At 42.2% G+C, this 21,051-nt stretch overlaps 1 protein-coding gene across 1 annotated transcript in view; it reads left to right on the top strand.

Moving 5' to 3' along the window:
* Nucleotides 1-14,907, top strand: part of Ube2d1 (ubiquitin conjugating enzyme E2 D1) — a 30,571-nt gene extending 15,664 nt beyond the window's left edge. Inside the window, exons 2-7 of the mRNA XM_027395120.2 lie at nt 7,754-7,817; nt 7,907-7,938; nt 9,973-10,050; nt 11,227-11,332; nt 13,282-13,375; nt 14,018-14,907. Coding sequence (XP_027250921.1) covers nt 7,754-7,817; nt 7,907-7,938; nt 9,973-10,050; nt 11,227-11,332; nt 13,282-13,375; nt 14,018-14,063 — 420 coding nt within the window. The 3' untranslated portion in view covers nt 14,064-14,907. The remainder of the gene's footprint in view (nt 1-7,753; nt 7,818-7,906; nt 7,939-9,972; nt 10,051-11,226; nt 11,333-13,281; nt 13,376-14,017) is intronic.
* Nucleotides 14,908-21,051: the final 6,144 nt, after the last annotated feature.

The following is a 21,051-nucleotide window of genomic DNA, read 5'->3' on the forward strand; positions in this document are numbered from 1 at the left end:
GACACAAATTACACCAAACATGTGTATGTCAAAAACACCCTTTCAGGAGTTGTAGAGGAATATAGGAACAGAAGGCATGAAGGTAGGTCTTGATTTCAAAACAAAACCATTCCAAATTGGACAAGGTGCACACATTTGCAATTCCAGCCCTAGAGAGGTGGAGGCAAGAGGATGGCAAGTTTGAGACTAACTTGTTTGCCTAGGGAGACCCTTCCTTGAAATATAAGTGAAAATAAAAGCAAAACACAATTCTAGCAGAAGAGGAAAGGGAGAAGTTTCCATTTATTACGCATCTATTTCAGGAGCCCAGTACTAAGTGATGTGCTTTTCTCCAATTCAGTAGAGTTCAAGGTTACTGGTGATATCCCCACATTTCGCCCTGCGCACTTGAGACCCAGGGGGATTAAATACTTAGGGCTACACAGTCACTAGCAAAGGCCAACAGCAAGACTCAACATAACTAAGTTTGACTCCAAACCATTTATTTCTAAAAATGGTCTTTGAGGCTGCCGAGATGGCTCAGGGGTTAAGAGCACTTGATGCGTTTGCAGAGGACCCAGGCTTGGTTTCCAGCACCCACATGGCAGCTTACAGCCTTCTGTTATTCCATTTCCAGGGAATCTCATGCTGTCTTCTAACCTCTATGGACAGCTGCACTCTTAAGCACATACCCAATACAGACACAGGTGTATGTCAGTGCACACACACACACGCACCAAAGTAAATCATTAAAAATAATGGTCTTTGAGGGCTTAGCTCAGTAGTTGCCAAGGTTACACAAGACTTGGGTTCAGCACCCACAACATTCATTAATTAATACAAAATAATTTTAATATTCCAGCAAGGTTTGAACATAATATAGGAAGTCGAAACACTTTCTTCCCATGATGTCCACAGCTGATGTAACCACGGTGCAGTTAGTTGCTAGCATGTGGAAAACAGCTTAGAGAGAACACTCAGCTTCCTGGTTCAGCTAGGCTCGCACACTCACACACACTCGCCCAGTCTCTTGCGGGTACACCCTGCAGTCTATGAGAGTCACTCAGTCTTTCCTGGTCTTAAAGGAAGTTTTTCATGAAAAGAAGAAATGCTTTAAATCTATAGAGAGATTTAAAAACAGAACGAAAAGAAAAACAATGCCACCCCATCTCTTTTAAATTGTACAAGGAGATGACTGAGGCAGGAGGACTCAAGTTCAAGGCCAACTGGGGCTACATGAGATCCAGGCCAGCATGGGCCGTGTAGTGACTCTCTCAAACAAGACGACACAGTAGAAGTGGCAAACCATTCTAGGGATAGGCGTTGCCCATAGCTCCACGTGTGTGTTTTCAATCATTTGTGTCCTATGTGTGTGTAGTTTATAAATCTGGAGACTGTAATAGCAGAGACTAAACTAGTGTACTCTCTTTGAATGCTGTGTTACCTTTGCTCCACATCCTTCATTGTCAGCTTGTGGGATCCATGTTGTTCTTCCCAATGGCTGTCACAATTTCATAGTGTGTGGTTTGTAAGCCATCTCTTTATTGGTGAACCAAAGGGTTACGGTCAGTGGTTTGTGCTTAGACAAGGTGCTGAGTCAAACATCCTCAGGGTGTGTTTGTGTGTGTGTATGTATATCTATCTGCATGGTGATTTCTATGAGGTAAGTTACTGGGCCAAGGACCAAATGCATTGTCCACTGTTGTAGTCACTACCAAATTGCCCTCCCCAAAGTTGTCTTTCAACACGCACCCCTCCCACACTGAGCTGCATGCTCATGTCCCAGTTGAGCTGTGAATGGGAGGTTCTAATCTGGTAACAATGGTTTTGTTTGGGTCCTGGTCTGGCGGGTGTTCCATAGATCTCGAGTGTTGTTGTCCCCACGAGTCAGTGCTTTGCTTTTATACGAATGTGTAGATGCCATCATGAGTATAAAAAGATTGGTCATAAGAACTTGAAGCTCTTTTGGTTCAACATGGCTAGGAAGGGGTCTGCCTGAAGCCTGAGGGTTCCATAAAACACTAGAAGACTACCTGTGGTTGTGTCTGAGACTCCAGGTGGAATCTACAGTGTGGTTGGCTCCTATAAGGAGCCTGTATCCCTTAGCCAACTGTATAATTATAGTGTTAACAATTAGAGAACAGAAGATTAGAATAAGTGGATACACAACTTAAGCCTAGCATGGTATCATTATTGTTTTAAAATTTATTTAGTTCGTCATTATTCTCTGTGTGAAGGGTGTGTGTGAGCTGTACATGCATGCCACGTCTGGAGCTTATGTGAGTAAATTCTCTCCTTTCACCATGTAGTTCCTAGGGACCAAACTCAGATAGATCATAAGGCATGGCTTCAAGTGCCTTTAGCACCACTAAATTATTTTTTATTTTTATTTTTTTTAACACGCCAAACATAAATCTTTAATCACATTCTTAGGGTATCCATGACAATTTTAGAGCAGATGTGAAGTCTGTATGTCAAAATTGGGTATTTTCTATTGACCTACTAAAATAATCGTAAAAGTAAAAATTCCAAATACACACGAATGATACAATGATATTAGCACTGACCTCTCGGTGTCTGGCATTGCAGGCTATGCAAATAGACTGAAAAGAAAAAGGAAAGTAGGAAGCATCTTACTGTATTGATTGAAGTTGGTATTTTACTTTCATATTAATATAAATGTATGCCCCAGTTGATAGGTACAAGTGAAGTCAATTCGATGTATTTCTTTGATGAAAAGTTTAGATGAAAATCAGCTGTTAGTATACAAATACAACACAGTAATATCATTGCTGGATTTAAGAGGGCTGCAAAAGGTAAAGGAGGTTCAGATTATTATATTGGGACCTTCTGATTGGTGTTAAGTGATTAGTTTGCAGTGACTGAGTAGTTGAGTAATTAGGTGATTAAACTTGATTTATCGCCAAATTATTTTTACTATCAAATACATGATATGATAACGTAACCATGTCAGTTATAGCGGACAAAGTGCCACTCAGATTGTAAGAGGGTTTAAAAAGAGCAGATGGCTGAGTGACTCTTGACTTCTTGTGTCCCCTAGAATGACTTTGACTACTGAGCTGACTTTGACAAAGGTGGATTTTTGGTGTGATTGAATGCAGTTCTCATGGACTGTATATTCACAGCTCTATAATTAGTTCATCTCAGAATTTCCTAAGTCTCCTCGTTTCTCTATCTTGCATTTAAGGTCTGTATTTTTGCAGGTGAGAGAGGAACATGTGTGTCTTGCAGCCTTCCTGTCTGTTGTTCATTCTGCCTGAACTGTGCGCTGTGCTTGCATATTCCCTGACCTAGCAGGGTGGAGTGTCAGCTCTCTCTCTCTCTCTCTCTCTCTCTCTCTCTCTCTCTCTCTCTCTCGCACGCACGCACACACACACACACACACACAGCAGGTGAGCTTTCCGTAGACACTTTAAGAACCTGCCCTTTGCAGAGTTTACTTGTTAGTTCCGTTTCTTTATTCCTCTCATCCATCTCCCTCCCTCTTCTAAAGAGGAAGTGGAATCAGGACATTAAAAAAAATGAGAAAATATCTCTTTTAAATATAATACTTTAAAGAGATTTGAAGAACAGCTTGACATTTGAATTTGAATATGGTTCAAGGCTATTGCAGCTAAAATATGGTTTGGGCTTGTCTTGTTAATAAGCAAAATTAATTAGTGTGCACTTGTATCTGTCTGATTCATCCTTATCACAATGCAAATGTGTACATGCAGATCATTAATAGTTTTTAAGCCATAGTTAAAGACTGCATTTTTCTGATTAACTAGGTAAAACAAACGCAAACGGGTACCATTTACATTAATGTTTAGAGCTAGGCAGCTTGGCTCCTGCCTTTAATCCCAGCATTTAAGAGGCAGAAGAAGCAGGCTGATCTCTGTGAGTTCCAAGCCAGTCCAAGCCAGGCTAGGCAGGGCTACATAGTAAGACCTTGTCTTTGAGAGAGAGAGAGAGAGAGAGGGAGGGAGGGAGGGAGGAGGAGGAAGAGGAGGAGGAGGAGGAGGAGGAGGAAGTTGTTTGGATACATTAATGTTGTTTAGAAGATGACTTCACAAGTGATTTTAAAAGCACTTCCCAAAGCCCAAATTAGGAAAAACCTGTCAGAAGGCAGTCCTTCTGTACTGGGGCTGTAACTGAGAACAGCCCCTCTCCCACTCACTCACGCTGTTGAAACCATTATCTTCGGCTGCCAGAGAACTGGCAAACACTACTTCCATATTGTCTCAACCTCTATTGGGATGTTTGCTATGGGCTGGGGAGACCTGCTGCACACTTGACCTGCAGTTGTCATGGAAACTGCAGATGAACCAGAAATGTCACACTGTATTTTAACAACACCTGGAAAGCAAAAGTTATTTCCCATGGTCACCAGGCAAGTGAGTGGCAGTGCCCAGGCTGAAGGGTCAAAGTCTTGCGTTTCAACATGCAGGCAAAGCAGAAGACTGGAGTCTTCCCTTGCTTAACTGTACAGGAAGCAACAGAGGAGCTGACTGAGAAAAAAAAAAAAGAAAGAAAGAAAAGAAATGAAAGTAGTAAGAGGCACTGAAGGGACATGGGCTTGAAAGGAGGCCCCTGGGCTTGCCCTGGGCCCCCTCCCAGCCGTGCATCGGGTCATGTCTTTTTCCTTGTCTTTATTAGAACACCAGATTGATGGCGATCATGACTGTTTTGCCTCCATCAAGAGCTGACGTCTTTCAGGTTTTAGGATTTCTGAAGTGCAGACACGTGATTGGTAGTGTCTTAGTGTTAACTGGCACCATATGTCTTCGATTATTGCTGCGCAAAGTCAGATGATCCACAGGTGTGGGCATTTTGGAGCTGATGAAATGTGCTATTCAGCCTCGGATCTTTCCACCGAGATGCTGTTGTTGCCGTCATAGGAATCATAGATTCAACCTAGCCACTCTGCTCACCACCTTGTCTTCTAGAGGTCCCTACCTCTGTGAACGAATCTTTAATTTGAACATCTGTAAAACTGGGAAGTGAGGAGTTGGGCTTCCCGGGGTTTGCAGATTGCATAGTATCTTGCTTTTCATCTGTAGAATGAATCTGCCGACACCAACCTCTGAAGACAGTCAAGATGACAGAGACCATAGAGCCCTCAGCTGCCCCAATGTCATTATCTTACGCATTATGTTTAGTGGCCTCTCCTTACTTTGTTCTTATAGATCCTGAGGTAGGGAAGCCCCCAGAGTGTCCCAGGCCAGTGCCTCCTATCTCCCTGCCACTTCTCCACGTTTAGCCCCTGGTCCACTTGCCCCCACCCCCCATCTTGCCTGCAGTAACTGGTCTTGCAGATGGCCCTTTTGCCTCATGCCTTCATGCCTTCTTGACATTGCAGCGCCCTTTAAATCAGAGCATGCCGCTTCTTTTTATTCTTTGAGAATCTCACGCAGGATTTTTTTTTTTTATCATACTCCTCCCCATCCTCCAACTCTGACCAGCTCCTTCCCTCTTCCTACCCACCCAACTTTTTGTGCCCTCTTTCTCAAAAAAAACAAAACAAAACAAAACAAAAACAAAACAAAACAAAAAAAAAACCACAAGGCCAGGAAGTGATGGCACATGACTTTAATCCCAGCAAAGGCAGTTGGATCTCTGTGAGTTTGAGGCCAGTCTGGTCTACAAGAGCTAGTTCCAGGACAGGCTCCAAAGCCACACGGAGAAACCCTGTCTTGAGGAAAAAAAAAAAATGAAACAAAACCAAACTCCCCCGCTCCCTCCCCCCAAAGCCACTCAATAACATGGAGTCCACTATTTCTTAAAAAGCATCTCCAAGCACATTGTATAACACAGTGTCCTTTGTGGGGTGTGTGTTCTCTTTCCTGTCTGGCTTCCACATGCCTTCCAGGCTTACTTCCTATCTCTCTACCCACTCAGTGCCAACTCCCGTTCATCCTTATGGTTCACCTTCACTGACTTCATCGGGGATAGACCGTCTTTGATCTTCCAAAGTAGAGTGGGTTCTTCAGGGATAATCTTTGCTTTGTGAAGTGGTAAGGATGGAGCCCAAGGCTTTCACATGCTAGGCAGATACTCTGGCCCTGAGCTGCATCCCCAGCCTGTATGGTCTCTGATACTGTTTTTCTGTTTAAGATTCATCTTTAATTACGTGCGTGTGTGTGTGTGTGTGTGTGTGTGTGTGTGTGTGTGTGTGTGTGTGTGTGTGTGTGTGTGTGTGTGTACATGAATGCAAGTGCCTGTGGAGGCCAGAAGGCGGCACTGGATTCCCTGCAGCTAGATCCAGGTGTTTGTGAGCTATTGTGTAAGTGTTGGTAAACGAACTCAGGTCTTCTGCAAGAGTCCTGCCTGCTCTCAGCTACTGAGCCGTCTCTCCAGTGTACAGTATTTAATACTGAAGCCATACCTTTCTCATTTGGGGAAGGTCAGTTCTTTCCAAAGCAAGGCTAGGGAGATTAAGTGACTTCCTCAAAGCAATAGAGTCACTTGTATTTGGGATTCCTGGCCAGGGCTGGCTAACCTGAAAGCTGTGTCTGCCTTTTTCCGTTTTCCTTCAAAACCTTGAGGATAGAGAAGGGCCCATGAATCTATACTGCAGGCTTCAGAACACAGCCTGACTTCCTTCCTACTTACTGTGGACTCATATGTTGTATATGTACTTGCGTGTTTACGAGTTCAAATACTCATGCACGTGTGGGGGTTTGGAGGCCAGACGTTGATTGGTGTCAGGTGTCTTCCTCAATTGCTTTCCATGTCGTTCTTGAGACAGGGTCCCTCGCTGAACCTGGAACTTAAATGTTCAGCCAGGCTGGCTGGCCAGCAAACCCTAAGGATCCTCCAGTCTCTGTCACCAGTGCTGGGTTTGCAGGCTTGCATCACTGGCCTTGACTTTTCACATGCGTGCTGGGAACTGAACTCGGGTCCCCATACTTGTGTAGCAAGCACTCTCTGGACAGATCCTATGCACAGGTCCTTGAATCCTTCAAGTCACTCCTTAAGTACCCATCTTCCCAGACCCTCACTCCCCCTCATTAGATTGTAATTTACTGGAAGTCAGACCTTATTTTTAGGGGGCTGGAAATGAAATTGGGGGGGGGCTCATGCATGCCAGCCAGGACCTGCCATGTTGGTATCATCTTCGTAGAAATGACATATACAATCTTGAATAAGGAGGTGCTAAGGAATTACTTTTGTGTTAGGAATCCTTTTTTTTTTTTTTTAAGATTTTATTTATTATGTATACAACATTCTGCTTCCATATATATCTGCACACCAGAAGAGGGCACCAGATCTCATAATGGATGGTTGTGAGCCACCATGTGGTTGTTGGAAATTGAACTCAGGACCTCTGGAAGAGCAATTGGTGCTCTTAGCCTCTGAGCCATCTCTCCAGCCCAATTGTGTTAGGAATCTTACAGGAAAACACTGGTTTGTTTTGTTGTTGTTGTTTTGTTTTTCAAGACAGGGTTTCTTCTCTGTAGCTTTGGAGCCTGTCCTGGAACTCACTCTGTAGACCAGGGTAGCCTCAACTCACAGAGATCTGCCTGCCTCTGCCTCCTGAGTGTTGGGATTAAATGCAGGTGCCACCAATGCCCCGAGGGAAACACTGTTTTACTCTGCTTAATCTCTTCAGCGGCTGGTGCTATCTCATACAAGATGTCATGGGCAGAGTCAGAATTAACCTAAAATAATTTGAAGAAACGTCACTAGCTTGTTGTGTCTTTCTGGGTTCTCAGTGCCCGTATCCTCCGAAAGGGGAGGATTAACTGCAAGTATTTCTGCTTTCCTTCAGGAATTAAGTGATTTACAGCGTGACCCACCTGCTCACTGCTCAGCGGGACCCGTAGGAGATGACTGTAAGTTTACTCTATTGCTAGGTTTTGCTACCATTGAAAGGATATGACTTTGAGCCTCTGTAAGTGACTACCATCCCTCTGTGTTTCAGTGTTCCACTGGCAAGCAACCATCATGGGGCCCGTAAGTACAACTCACACTGGTGGACTAACACCCTCCCCACCCCTGCTACCCTCACCCTCCGTGGCCATTCTTCACACTTGCCTTTTGACCTGTGAGCAGATGTTAATGACTCAGGTTGAGTGTTCTCATCCTCTGAATCACTCAAGAAGCAAAACATGATGCAGGGTTTGCAGTGGTTTTTCTAAAGCACGGCTGGCAAATACCTGCTGGGTCACAGCGATATTTTCCTGTGCTGATACATCCCCATTACAGAGCAATGTCACACTCTCTGTGCAAACAGATGTGTTGGTCTTATTAATTTTTTTTTAATACAGCATCAACTGTTTTTAAAGGAAGTGGAGTCTTCCTCACAAATCCACAGCTTTCATAGGTTTGAAGTAAGTCTGACCGGGGAATGGAGTTGCTACACTGGGCCAACATCAGCTTGCAATGGGTCTCGTTGTGACTCTTGACTGCAGAAGTGAAGGAGTCCCGTTGTGGGTGGTCTTTGTCACCTTTTGAGTTTTCTGAGCTGCCTTAAACTGGCCCCTCTTTGTTGTCTGTATTTCTTCCTACACCTGAGGAGCATCGATGGTTTGAAACAGGCTTTTCTTTCTATGGACGAAATGCTAATTGTGAACGAGTAGGCAGATACTCTATCTACTCCAGTCTCCTTTCTGGATGAGAACACGCTAGCCTTCCTGAATGCCATACATACTTCCCCTGGGGCCGTTTATCTACTGAGTCATGCAGTTTTCAATCATTTGCCCTCGGATCCAAGCTGAAAAAAAAAAAAAAAATGCTGAATTTCAAAGAAAAGTCTCTGAGGAATTATCCTAAATGACTAAATTATTCTATTAAGTTGTTATGTGAGAGGGGAAAATGCAATATATTTACTTAACAGCTTTCCCTAAGAAGCTAGTTCCTTCTGCTTGGTGTTCATTATCTGCTTATCTGCTCTGAACCTTCCAAGTCCTGTCATCTAAAGGCATGCCTCACCGTTGGAGCTGGGGCCTCCATGGTAATTCTCAGGTGAATCATGTGTAGTAAGCAATTGTGACGTTGTTTTGCACACCTCTCTTATTTCTGGACCACAAACACATTCCACCACCCTCTATAATAGCACTTGCTGTCCGCGTTGCCCACGCTTATCTTTATAATTTGTTTCTATTTTTTTTACATTTACTACCATGCTTATCTTTGTTGTTTGTTTACTTTTTAAAACATTTACCAAACTAGAATTAAGCAACACAGTAAGAATAATTATTTAATACAGTGCTCTGATTTTTATGCAGAACTTTAAGCAGGGAAAGAATGACAAGAGTTGCTTTTATTACCCATGGTGCAGCCCAGTAAATATGAAGGAATTAAAATGGAATTTGGGGTATTTTATTTTGCTACTATTTTCTTTCCTTTAATCGTGTGTGTGTGTGTGTGTGTGTGTGTGTGTGTGTGTGTGTGTGGCCACTCAGGAGGTGACCAAACTTGAATTCCTTTGGTAAAGTTGATAATACTTAATCCAATCTACCATGAATCCTGAATTCATCCAACTTGGTTTTAGAGTTTTACATTGTACAATATAAAGTACTAGCAATTGAATATTGAGAATAAATTGTGTGTAACCTTCTTACTAAATTATTCCCTTTGGCCATATTTAAGTGGACATTGGAAATCTAAAAGAAACAAGGTAAATATTAGTCATAACCTTTAAAAAATACTGGTGACTGCTCTAGAAAGTTACCTTTCCTCACAGCAGTCCTTGTGTCTACACTGGTCCCCGTAAATGACCTGTTTGGTTAAAACCATACTGTTATATGCATGTCTGCTTCTCTTTAAACTCTGTGGGCACCTCGGAAAACTTCATTCCTGGAAAGGAGCCTGCTCTCAGGTAAATTACTCAAACATCTGGTGCAAGGATTACATTTTTTACAAGCATCAGACAGCATCGTATAGAAGATGTGACCCTCTCTTTCACACTGTCAACACCTGGGGGGGAACATTCAGTCTTGTGTACATGTTGTGGCCGGACACTGATGCGCCTGTTGTTCATTGCAGCCTGACAGTGCGTATCAAGGCGGAGTCTTCTTCCTCACTGTCCACTTCCCGACAGACTATCCCTTTAAACCACCAAAGGTATTTATTTCTGTGGCTGATGCATCCCATAGCAGGGGTTCTCACTGTTTGTCTAGAGACAGGCTCATGATATCACAGGTTAGCTAGTACAAGGTCCTTTGTACAACTTCCAGATCTAAAATACTCTTGTTTTTTGTTTGTTTGTTTGTTTGTTTTCCGAGACAGAGCTCCTCTGTGTAGCTTTGGAATTTGGAGCCTATTCTGGAGTTCGATCTGTAGGCCAGGCTGGCCTTGAACTCACAGAGCTCCTCCTGCCTCTGCCTCCTGAGTGCTGGGATTAAAGGAATGCACCACCACTGCCTGGCTAAAATACTCTTTCTTAGTCAAGTAGTTTCCTTTGCCTGTTAAACAAAAGGTTGCAGTGGCTACAAGTTAGGCTCATGGGCTTTTCCTCCTTATGAGATATGTGTAGTCTGGAATGTTTTTATAGTCTGAGAATCTATAGTCTGTGGACAGACTTTCCTGTCCACAGTGTTATCCTTCCAAAGAGGACCCTGTTTTCTCTCTTGAAGTGTTCAGTGAACATACATTGACCATCCACTACGTCCCTGCATGATGGGAACCACAAATGAAGCACACTGAATGGCAGCAGGGAATGAAAAGACATTCTCCAAGGTTTAAAGGCCAAAGAAGAAACAAGTGATGGGGGGGGGGTGTGAAGGAGGGAAAACAAACATATATTTGCTGCTATGGAAATAATTGTAGCATTTTTAAAACACTGAGTTTAAAATCCTATGGATGACATCACACAACAGTGACTCTTGTCGGAATTCAGATGCTCAGTGGGTTTTACAGGACGGGTGATCATCTCACTTCTGCTCTGACGGACTCGGTGACCTGTTTATAGATCCAGGTGGCCTGCTGGGTGTTACTCACAGGCTGGTTAAGAAGAGTATTTGGAGGTGTAATGAAAGCCAGAGCAGCTGGTCCAAGTGCCAGTCACCCCAGTGATTGCAGACATCCTCATTACACCCAAGATACGTCCCAGCACCTGGAGGAGAAAAGGAGGTTAAACTGAGTCTCCTTCAAATTCCCAATAGCGGACCTGCATGTAGATGTTTCTGTTCCAAAGCTGTGTAAAGTTGAGCACATTTCTCCCTTGAGTGGATTGGTTCTGCTTGTTCATCGCTTGTGACGATCAACCTTTTTGTTGTTGTTGTTCTGTTTTATGTGTAGATTGCTTTCACGACAAAAATCTACCACCCAAATATAAACAGTAATGGAAGTATTTGTCTTGACATCCTGCGGTCCCAGTGGTCACCAGCTTTGACTGTATCGAAAGGTAATTTCATTTATCAGATTTAAAATAGGCATGGAGAGGACTGTACAATGTCTAGGGACCAGAGTTTAAACAAAAACCGAAGTCCAGACAAACAAAACAGATGCCTCAACCCTCAGTGCTTACTATTTTTGTTTTGTTTTCTCTAGTAACTCTTCGGTCATTCTGGCTTTTAGTAAACTCTGGGATTGGGAGAAATGAGTGAATGGCCAAATCTAAACAAAAAGGGAGTTCAAGGACATCCAGAACTATTACACAGAGAAACTCTGACTCAGAAATAAAAAAAAAAAATTTTTTTTCAGCAGTGAATTTACCATAAAGTGAATAAAGGAAAGATTCTGTCTATAATTATTCAGATTACTATAGTTCTTCTTGGAATGGTGTCCCAAAATGGCTCTCATTTGCCACAAGCTGCTAAGTCCTTCTCACTTAAAGAAATGGCTGGCTGCCACGTACTCAATGACTATCAGTGGTGCTGTGGCTTTTGACTAAAAAATAATTCGTATTGCTAGCCTAGGAGCATAAACTGCTCCGGTCTCATCACATTCCAGGATCGTGACAGAATTACCAAACTCGGCCGCTGGGCACCTGGTGCATACCGAGCCCTGGGGTGGACACCTCTATCCCCTTCCTCCTCTTCATGGGCCATTTGTGATAGTGAAATGGGGGCAGATGGTTCCTGGCAGCCGGACTGGGGAGATAGTTGGGGAACTTCACTCTTGTCCATGTCAGGAGATAGCTCAGACCTCACACACCTATTGGTACACTTTTCGTTTTTCTGTGTTTAAAGGCCTCGATTGACCTTTGCTGTGAGTTTAGTCTGGATGTACAAGGGGATATACAAAGGAAGAGATAACCTTGTCCTGTTGATTTCCTATAGAAGGCCTGAGTCTCATGGGGTAGGATGAGGAAAAGAAACATGGTTTTCCCTTCATTCTCATTGCCCCGTCTCCCTGTCATTTGAAAGTCTACTTTGCTCTAAGTTTACCTGTAGACTAGAAAGATCATAGCAGAGGAGGGTGGGTGGGGCTTGGGAGATGCTTCTGTGGGGTTCCTTGGATGGACCGCACACATGTGAAGCAGGTGGGGTTTGGTTTTGTTTTTAGGACAAGTCTCACTATGTAGTCCAGACTAGTGTCCAGTTAGCAGCTTGTCCTGCTTAGCCTCTCTAGTGCTGGGCCTACTAGGATGTGCTTCTCTTTATTGTGTAGCCCCTCCCCCAGCCCCGCCCCCCAAGACAGAGTTTCTTCTCTGTTTAACAGCCCTAGCTGTCCTGGAACTCGATCTGTAGACCAGGCTGGCCTCCTGGCATAGTTTAAGTGTAGCTATTTGCATTAGTAGTTTTGGCATGATGTAGCAACAGATACCTTACAGTTTCTATGTATCTTTTAAAATACACAAGTTAAACAGAGATGGGTATTCAGGTTGTTTGTAAGTGAATATAATTAAATATGAGGTGAAAGGAATGGAAGATTTGTTGGAAAAAGATCTTATATTTCATGGATGGATGGGGACACACACACACACACACACACACACACACACACACACACACACACACACACACACACACGAGTTCTTGATTTGAAAGATTGCCAGCAGCTACTTTGGATGACACACATTGTTTTAAGTAAACGTAGATTACTTAGAATTAAAAATGTCAAACATAATAGTTTCATTACTTTAGGAAATAATCATATTTACCCCCCAACTGAAGTTAATATAAAACGTGACTTTTATATTTTTACAGCGCTGGGTGTTTTGTTTTTTGTTTTGCTGGGGTCCCAGGTATGCTTGGAAGCCACCTGCCACTGAGTTGTGCTCTTACCTCTGAGTGTTCCTCTCCTCTTTCATTTCCTTTGTGTTCAGGGCAGTTGTTTTCAGGTGGGTAAGTTTATAAAGCAGCAATGGCATCACTCAATGGAATGTTGTTGTTTTTTCCTCCAACCTAGTGTTGTTGTCCATATGCTCGCTGCTCTGTGATCCTAACCCAGACGATCCTTTAGTACCAGATATTGCACAGATCTATAAATCAGACAAAGAAAAGTAAGTGTGTCCCGCTGTACACTTCCTGTTGTGTGCGTTTCAATATGGTTTGCTGCCTGTGTACTATATGTGAAGTACAATTAATTCTGTGTAAGTTGTGGTTTTTGGTTTTTTGTTTGTTTTTTAACTGTCTCAGAAACAAAAAAAAGAAACCTCTTTCTGGGTCACTGTCTAGTAGATCATGTCCTCTGTCTGTGCTGTGCCCTCATCGTTTCTAGCTAGTAAATTCATCATGGAAGGCTTTCATCACTGGGCGGCACTGGGCATTGTTTCCCCATCGTCTCCTAGAAAGAAAAGTTATTTCTCTGCCCACACACACTGAACTTCTCTAGCCAGTTCACCTTCCTGGTGCCTAAGCCTACCTCAGGCTTGACTTCTAGAGATTTCTATTTGAAGTTGGTTTTTTGTCTCGTTTTTTTTGTTGTTGTTGTTTTGTTTTGTTTTTTGAGGAATCTAGTAATTTAAAAGTTGTTTGTTTTTGCTTTTATGTTGGCATGCTTTTGTGTTACCTCAGCCCAGTGACAGGGGAAGGTCTGGTGGTCAGCGAGAGGAGGTAGAAGACCCAATTCTGAACAGAGTGTGGCTTCCTCCGGCTAAACGTGTGTGCTTTTACTCTCTCTCTCTCTTTTTATATGCCTACAGATACAACAGGCACGCAAGAGAATGGACTCAGAAATATGCAATGTAATGTTTTAAACCACTTCCACTTCTGCCAGAGTACTGTAAAACCTGTCTTTTTCAACATTAGCAGTAAGTTGAGTGCCATTTGCTGTCTCCTCTGTTCCACGAACCCTTTGGTTTTTACTCATTTTAAATGTGTTTCTGAAGCAAGACAGAACAAACCTCCAAAGCTACCCTTGAAACTATTCGGAGAGCATTTAGCATTCTATGCTCCTTGAGGAGGACATTTATTTTGGTTTTTGAGACACTTGGACACCTGCATCTTCAAAGCGAGATCTTCAACATGACTGAGAAGCAACCAGATGATTTTTTTTTTTTTTTTGCTTGCTGAAAGGAGATGTTTTTACATGAGAAACACTGTACGTGTTGTCCAAGATGTCGTCACTTTTATAAATCTGAATTCAGATTTCATTCTTTGTTAGCTCACTTTATAATTTGTATTTTTTTACTGTATAGACTAAATATATTCTATGTCAACTCATGACTTCTTTTTCCTGTGAACAGTATTGAAACCCCAACAGCTGATGATGAATTAACTGTGCCCCCTGTCCCCTTGTCTTAGGATATTCTGTGGGTTGAATGCATATTTCTTAAACCAGAACTGATCTTCACACTGTATTTCTCAGTATATTGACTAGAATGGAGAAACACTTGTTTCGGTTTTATTGTACTTGACTTAACTTTATTGCAATGTGAATTAATTGCACTGCTAAGTAGGAAGGTGTGTCACTTTTTCTGTTGTTGCTCTTCACATTTGAATTTTTTTTTCTGTATAGGCAATATTATATTGACACCTTTTACAGATCTGACTGTAGCTTTTTCCATATAAATAAAATGCTTTTTCTACTATTTGTCTTGATTACTTAATGCAAACCCCAAAACTGCTTGATCAAAACTCTATAATTTTGCATGATGACTATTTCCAATGTGGAAAATGTGATCTAATTTTTTTTTTTGCATTTAAAAGAAATTTGTTGTCACTTTTTTTTTTTTTAATTTGGGGGTGTGTTCCTCGGTGCATGTGAAGATCAGAGGACAACTTGTAGGAGTCTCTTCATCATGTGGTTCCTTGAAATCCAACTCCAGGTCACTTTGGTCTCGGTAGCAAGCACCTTTAACCCCTGCCCATGCCACCTCCTATCTTGGCATTTCTAATAGCCACTAATTGCATATAAACATTATTGCAGTAGGCTAGTACCTCTTTATCAGGTTGTCTCCTGTGAGGTAGTATGCTGTGGTCCCTTTTTGTAGTTGAGAATTTAGAAGTTGGGGTTTATCCACATCCAAGATGGATTACTTATACAAGTCCAAAAAGGAGTATGGGTTTGTATTCCCTGCCCTAAAGATAACTAGGGGGATAATCTTGATAACTAGGAGGAATTGACTCTCGGGAATGACTCTCGGTATCACTGCCATGACATCACTCAATGTTTTAAAAGTCTAGAATCTCTAAAATAGAATTTTAATGCCATCACAATTTGAAAAGCATCTGTCTTTACTGTATGTTATCAGCAATTTAAAAAAAAGGTACTTCTGTTTTTATAAATTGTCAGCTAAAAATCAATTTAAGTAAGCAAGTTATCTTTCTAGATTTTTAAAGAAAACAAAGTTCTAATGTTTGAGCTTGAACACCTATCTCATTGATGGTTCATAGGCACATCACACTTGAGAGTGTCATCGTTAACAGTGGTAGTAAATGATCTGATGGGACTACTTGGTAGTAAAAGATTTAACTCCATTGATTATATTTTATCATGATTTGTTATTACTGGAGCACAGGCTAGCCTCTTAGGAAATATATATTTATGAATGATTGTAAAATAATTAAGTGAATTGTGAAATGGATGTATAAGAAAATACCAGCTTTGAGAAATAGAGATAATAATGTCTTGAAGTAGCCATCTCATGAACAAAACCCATGTTACTATCCATTCTATGTGAGCTACATGTCTCCTGAGGTTGGGTGCTCTCATATTTAGATAATATATAGTGTATTGTGAAAGTAAGAGATTTTGTTTCATGACTATCTTAAAGTATCACTTTAAAAAATCATTTGTGTTGACTATGGTGGTACATACCTTTAATCTCAGCATTCAGGAGGCAGAGACAGGAGGATCTCTGTGAGTGAGATGCCAACTGGTCTACCTAGAAAATTCTAGGCCAACCAGGGCTATAGTGTGAGAGACCGTATCTCAAAAAGAAACAAATAAAATTTCTTTTTCCATTTGTATGGCATTTATTTTTGGAAGTGTCCTTGTGTTTCTTTTAAAGTATTTTTTAAAGTGTGTAATGTGTGTTTATTTGTGTGTGTGTGTGTGTGTGTGTGTTTCTATATACATATGCATGCTAGTGCCCAAGGAAGCCAGAAGAGAGCATCAGATCCCCTGGAAATGTACTTACAGCCAGCTGTGAGCTGCTCAATGTATATGCTGGGACCTGAACTCTAGTCCTCTGCTAGAGCAGCCAGTGTCTTGACCTTTGAGCATCTCTCCAGCCCTTAACTCTTGTTTGTCTTTGCTTACATGTGGACTCCTCAGGGGTAAGCACTTTTTTTTTTTCTTCTAACTAAAATAATCTTACTCCCCAGGGAAGCATAGACCAGATCACCATATGGGTCTGTCATTCTTGCTTAATACTAACACAAAACAGGAGTTAGATTATAAAACTGCCTTTTCAGGGGCCAGGGTGATAGCTAGTGGATATAGATGCTTGCCACCAAGCCTGATTACTTGAGTTACATCCCTAAGACCCAGATGGTGGAAAGCAAGAACCGACTCCCACAAGTTGCCCTCCGGACTCCACTGTAGCATGCCTCCCATGCCAAAATAAGTAAATGTAAAACATTACAATATCCCACTTGGCTTTCGCCAATTAAACATGAAGTACTTCAGACTGTCAAAGATCGAGTCTTAGAGGGCTAGGGTCTCCCTTTTTCAAGTCCTGGATGCTTCCAGGTAGTTGAGAACCTGTTAATTGGATTGTAGGTATTTGTAAATGCCACATATAGGAAGCTGTTGAGTGTCATGTCTTCACTGTCCCCAGCTGTCTCGGCAGCCTGTGGTTCGTATAGACCAGCCTCACACACATGCTGTGTAAGCTGTGTATAATTGCTGGTTTGCTTCATATCCTCTTTTTGCAATCCTGTCACTAGGCTGCTAGCAAGAGCCAAACATCTGCTTATCAACCTCAAGAGACCCCAAGTGACTTGATCACAAACAGAATGTGAGAGCTTGCTTTGTGGCAGAGGATAGCTTTGAACTTCTGGTCCTCTTGCCTCTACTATATCCTAGCTACTGGGGTGGGTCACAGGTTTATGTGCTGCTGGGGTAGAACTCATGACTTTGTGTATTCAGGCAAGCACTCTAACCACTGAGCCACACCCCGAGCCTTTACATTTGTTTTGTCTCAGGATGACACTGAGGACTTCAACATTGAGGACAAGGGTTTTCATATGGGTCTATATACCTACTCCTAGGTATTTTTGGTTTATTTGTTTCTGTTTGAGGGGGGTTGGTTTTGTGGGGTTTTTTGTTTTGTTTTTTTAGATGGAAAGATTAGAAAATCAGTTTCCTTACCAGATTAAAATAGACCCTGACTTCGAAGGGCTTCATATGTCTGTTTTTATGTCTGCTTGGACTGGGCTCAGTTTCTAGTCCAGCTGATGATGTTTAAAAACTTGATCTCATGTAGAGTCACAAAGTCCTGTTGCACATTCATTTTAGGACCAGTCATGGGCATTGAGCCTAGGGCCTCTTGGATACTTGGCACACACCCTATGGCTGAGCAACACCGGCCCTTTTCTTGTTCTTCAACTGCATTTTATAAATGAGGCAGCTGGTAGAAATCCGTGAGATTTCATTAGGTAAACCACTATGAAGATAACTACTCATCTTGCTTAGTAGCATCTGTAAAACGTCTTTTTCTTAAAAAGTACATTTGTTAATTTGAGTGTGCGTGTGTCTGTTCACACAAATGTGCATACAGATCAAAGAACAACTTGAAGTCGGCTCCCTTGGTCCCAGGGATTGAACTCAGGTCGTCACGCTTGCTGGCAAGCCCCTTCACCCACTCAGCCATCTCACCAGCCCTGTGAGCTCTTCTTAAGCTTGACTTGTTAATCATTTCTCTTGAATTTCAGTAGTAATGATAACTAAGAATCTGGGTTGAGCTGATGTTTGGGTTGTAGAAATAATTTGTAATGCGGTAATATTTTCTTCCAAAGATAGGCTCTTATTATCTCTTAAGTGTTTATGTGTAAAGCTGTGTGCATGTGTGTGTGAGTGTCAGACTCCCCTGGAGCTGGAGTTACAGGTAATTGTGAGCTAGCTGCCCTACACGGATCCTGAGACCAACTCTGGAAGAGCAGAAAGCACTCATAACTGCTGAGCCATTTCGCTAGTCCCATCCAATAATATCTCGATGATAATTTAAGTATGTGCTTTTAGATTGTGAGCTGAATTGACCTAACAGGAAGGAAAAGAAAATCATCAAACGTATTAGTATTGGATGTTGTGTACGATAAAAATTATTTTAAAACTTCAGTTTAAAACCTTGGGTCCTGCTGTTGTGGAAGATACATGAGCCTTTCTCAAACTCACTCAGAAGCTGTTTTGATTTCAGTGGGCTCTGAGTTCTGCACAATACACTTTCCCATACAGTTTACTTATTAGGAAAAGCTATTAGAGTGTCTCAAGCTAGGGGTGTTGCTGCTCTGTGGTAGAGAGTGTTTAGCATGTGAAAAGACCTAGTTTAAAGCCGAGGCCAGTGGTGGTGAATTTCTTTAATCCCAGCACTTGGGAGGCAGAGGCAGGTGGATCTCTGTGAGTTCAAGGCCCACGTGGTCTACAGATCGAGTTCCAGGACAGGCTCCAAAGCTACAGAGAAACCCTGTCTCAAAAAAAAAAAAAAAAAAAAAAAAAAAAACCACACACACACAAAACAAAAACAAAACGTAGCTTTAATTCCCAACCTCCGCCCCACAAAGCTAAGCACTCCAATTTCATATTTCAACATGCAATATTTTAACATAAACTGATGTACCTGTGAAATAGTTGAGACACCAAGTAAAACATTGACAAGGTTTGGCATCTCCTACCCCCAAAGCTTAGATTCTCACAAGTACCATGCACAGATCCACAGCTAGACAGCTGGGGGGAGGGGAGACGAGGCGGGGACAGAATGTCATTAGGTGTCATTTTTTCTTTTTGTTCCACTCCTTTAACAAAAAACAACAAAAACCAGATCGGGAAGCATGAGGCCGTGTAGGTCTGCCTGAAAGGGGCCACCCAGCATAGCTTCCAGCAGTGACCGGGTACAGAACCTATGCCTGGAAAGCCACTGAAATTCAAGCCCACACTTCCTTTGTATTGGTATTATGCTTGTTGAATATAGATTCTTAAAAATATATTATACTCTCATTATGTTTCAACTCCCCCCAGATCCTCCCCACCTATGCACCTACTCAAATCCACACCCTTTCTCTCTCTCTCTCTCTTATTAGGATACACAAGGCACCTAACTAATAATAAAATGAAATAAGAAAAAAAAAAAAAAAAACAGGGTGGGACAAAAGAAACAGAAGGGAAAAAAGCCAAAGAAAAAGCTCAAGACACACAAGATACCACATTTACACACACAGAAATCTCAAACATTCAAAACATAGAAACCTTAAGGACCTGTAAGGTAGGTTTTTTTTTGTTTTGTTTTTGTTTTTTTGTATTTTTTTAAAGGCTCCGGGGAAGCATTATGAGACAAAGAACCTCCAAAAATGCCATTGAGCTCATTTTGTGTTGCCCATCTACGGCTGGACAGGAAGCCTGCCCCTTTGAATGCTCAGTGAGATTCCATTGCAGAAAGCTAATTTTTCATCTGAGCAGTTATCAGTTGAAGAGAGCATATGTGCTAGGGACGGGGAGCTTGTGTCCACTTCCCCTCTCAGCACTGAGACCCCATCTGGTGCAGACCCAGTGCATGTTGCCACAGTCTCTAAGAGTCCATGTGTGCATCAGCCCTGCTGTGTCTAGGAAGCCTTGTTTCCTTGAGTTCCACCATCCCCTCTGGCTCTGACAGTCTTCCTGCCCCCTCTTCTGCAGGGTTCTCTGGGCCTTGAGGGGAGGGAATTGATGAAGAATCTCTTTTAGGGCTGTGTGTTTCAAGGACTCTCACTCTCTGCACGTTGTCCAGCTGTGGGTCTTTGTCTTAGTTCCCATCTACTGCAAGAGGAGACTTCTCTGTTGATGGCTTAGCAAGACACTGATATATGAATACAGCAGCATGTTATTAGGTGTCATTTTATTGTTCCACTCCTTTAACAGAAAAGTACTATTTAGTTTTCCCCTGGATCCCTGTCCCTAGCTATACAGTCTCCAGCTTTTGGCCCCTCAAGCAGTGTTGGGAATGGGTTCCAGCACATGGAGGTCTTAACTCTAACCAGACATTGGTTGGTTACTCCCACAAGCTCTGTGCCACTACTGCACCGGTGCATAGTGAAGGCGTGTCACCATTGTTGATCGAAGACTTTGTAGCTGGGTTGGTGTTCACCCATCTCTTTTAGTGGTGTGCGCAGTACCCTCCAGTACCGTGGACACTAGTCACTAAGGGTAAAGGCTCTAGGTAGGCACTGGTTTGACTTCTCCATATTTAATGAATTGTGTAGGTGTTATCTGCAGTAGGGCCTTGTCACTTTGTGGAGAGAAGACAATAGCCTAGACAATAGCCTGCATGTTTGGGTTTTACCATGGGACCCGTTTAGTCAACAACTCAATTAGATATTTAAGGCCATGGTTCTTACTGGGAGCTAACCATGTAGGCACTCTGTGCCCTTCAAAAGTCACAAGAAGGAAGCAGGTGTTTGCCATCACATTTATTTCATTAATTTTAAAACGCTGGGTGGGTTAACGTAGCAGGCATAAGCTTACCCATTTGGGAAAGTTATCTTGTACACAGGGCTTCCAAAGAGCAGACTTGTATAACTCGTTTAAGATTTCTTTCCCTTT

The sequence above is a fragment of the Cricetulus griseus genome, assembly GCF_003668045.3.
Source record: "Cricetulus griseus strain 17A/GY chromosome 1 unlocalized genomic scaffold, alternate assembly CriGri-PICRH-1.0 chr1_0, whole genome shotgun sequence".
In the NCBI taxonomy this organism is placed as follows: Eukaryota; Metazoa; Chordata; class Mammalia; order Rodentia; family Cricetidae; genus Cricetulus; species Cricetulus griseus.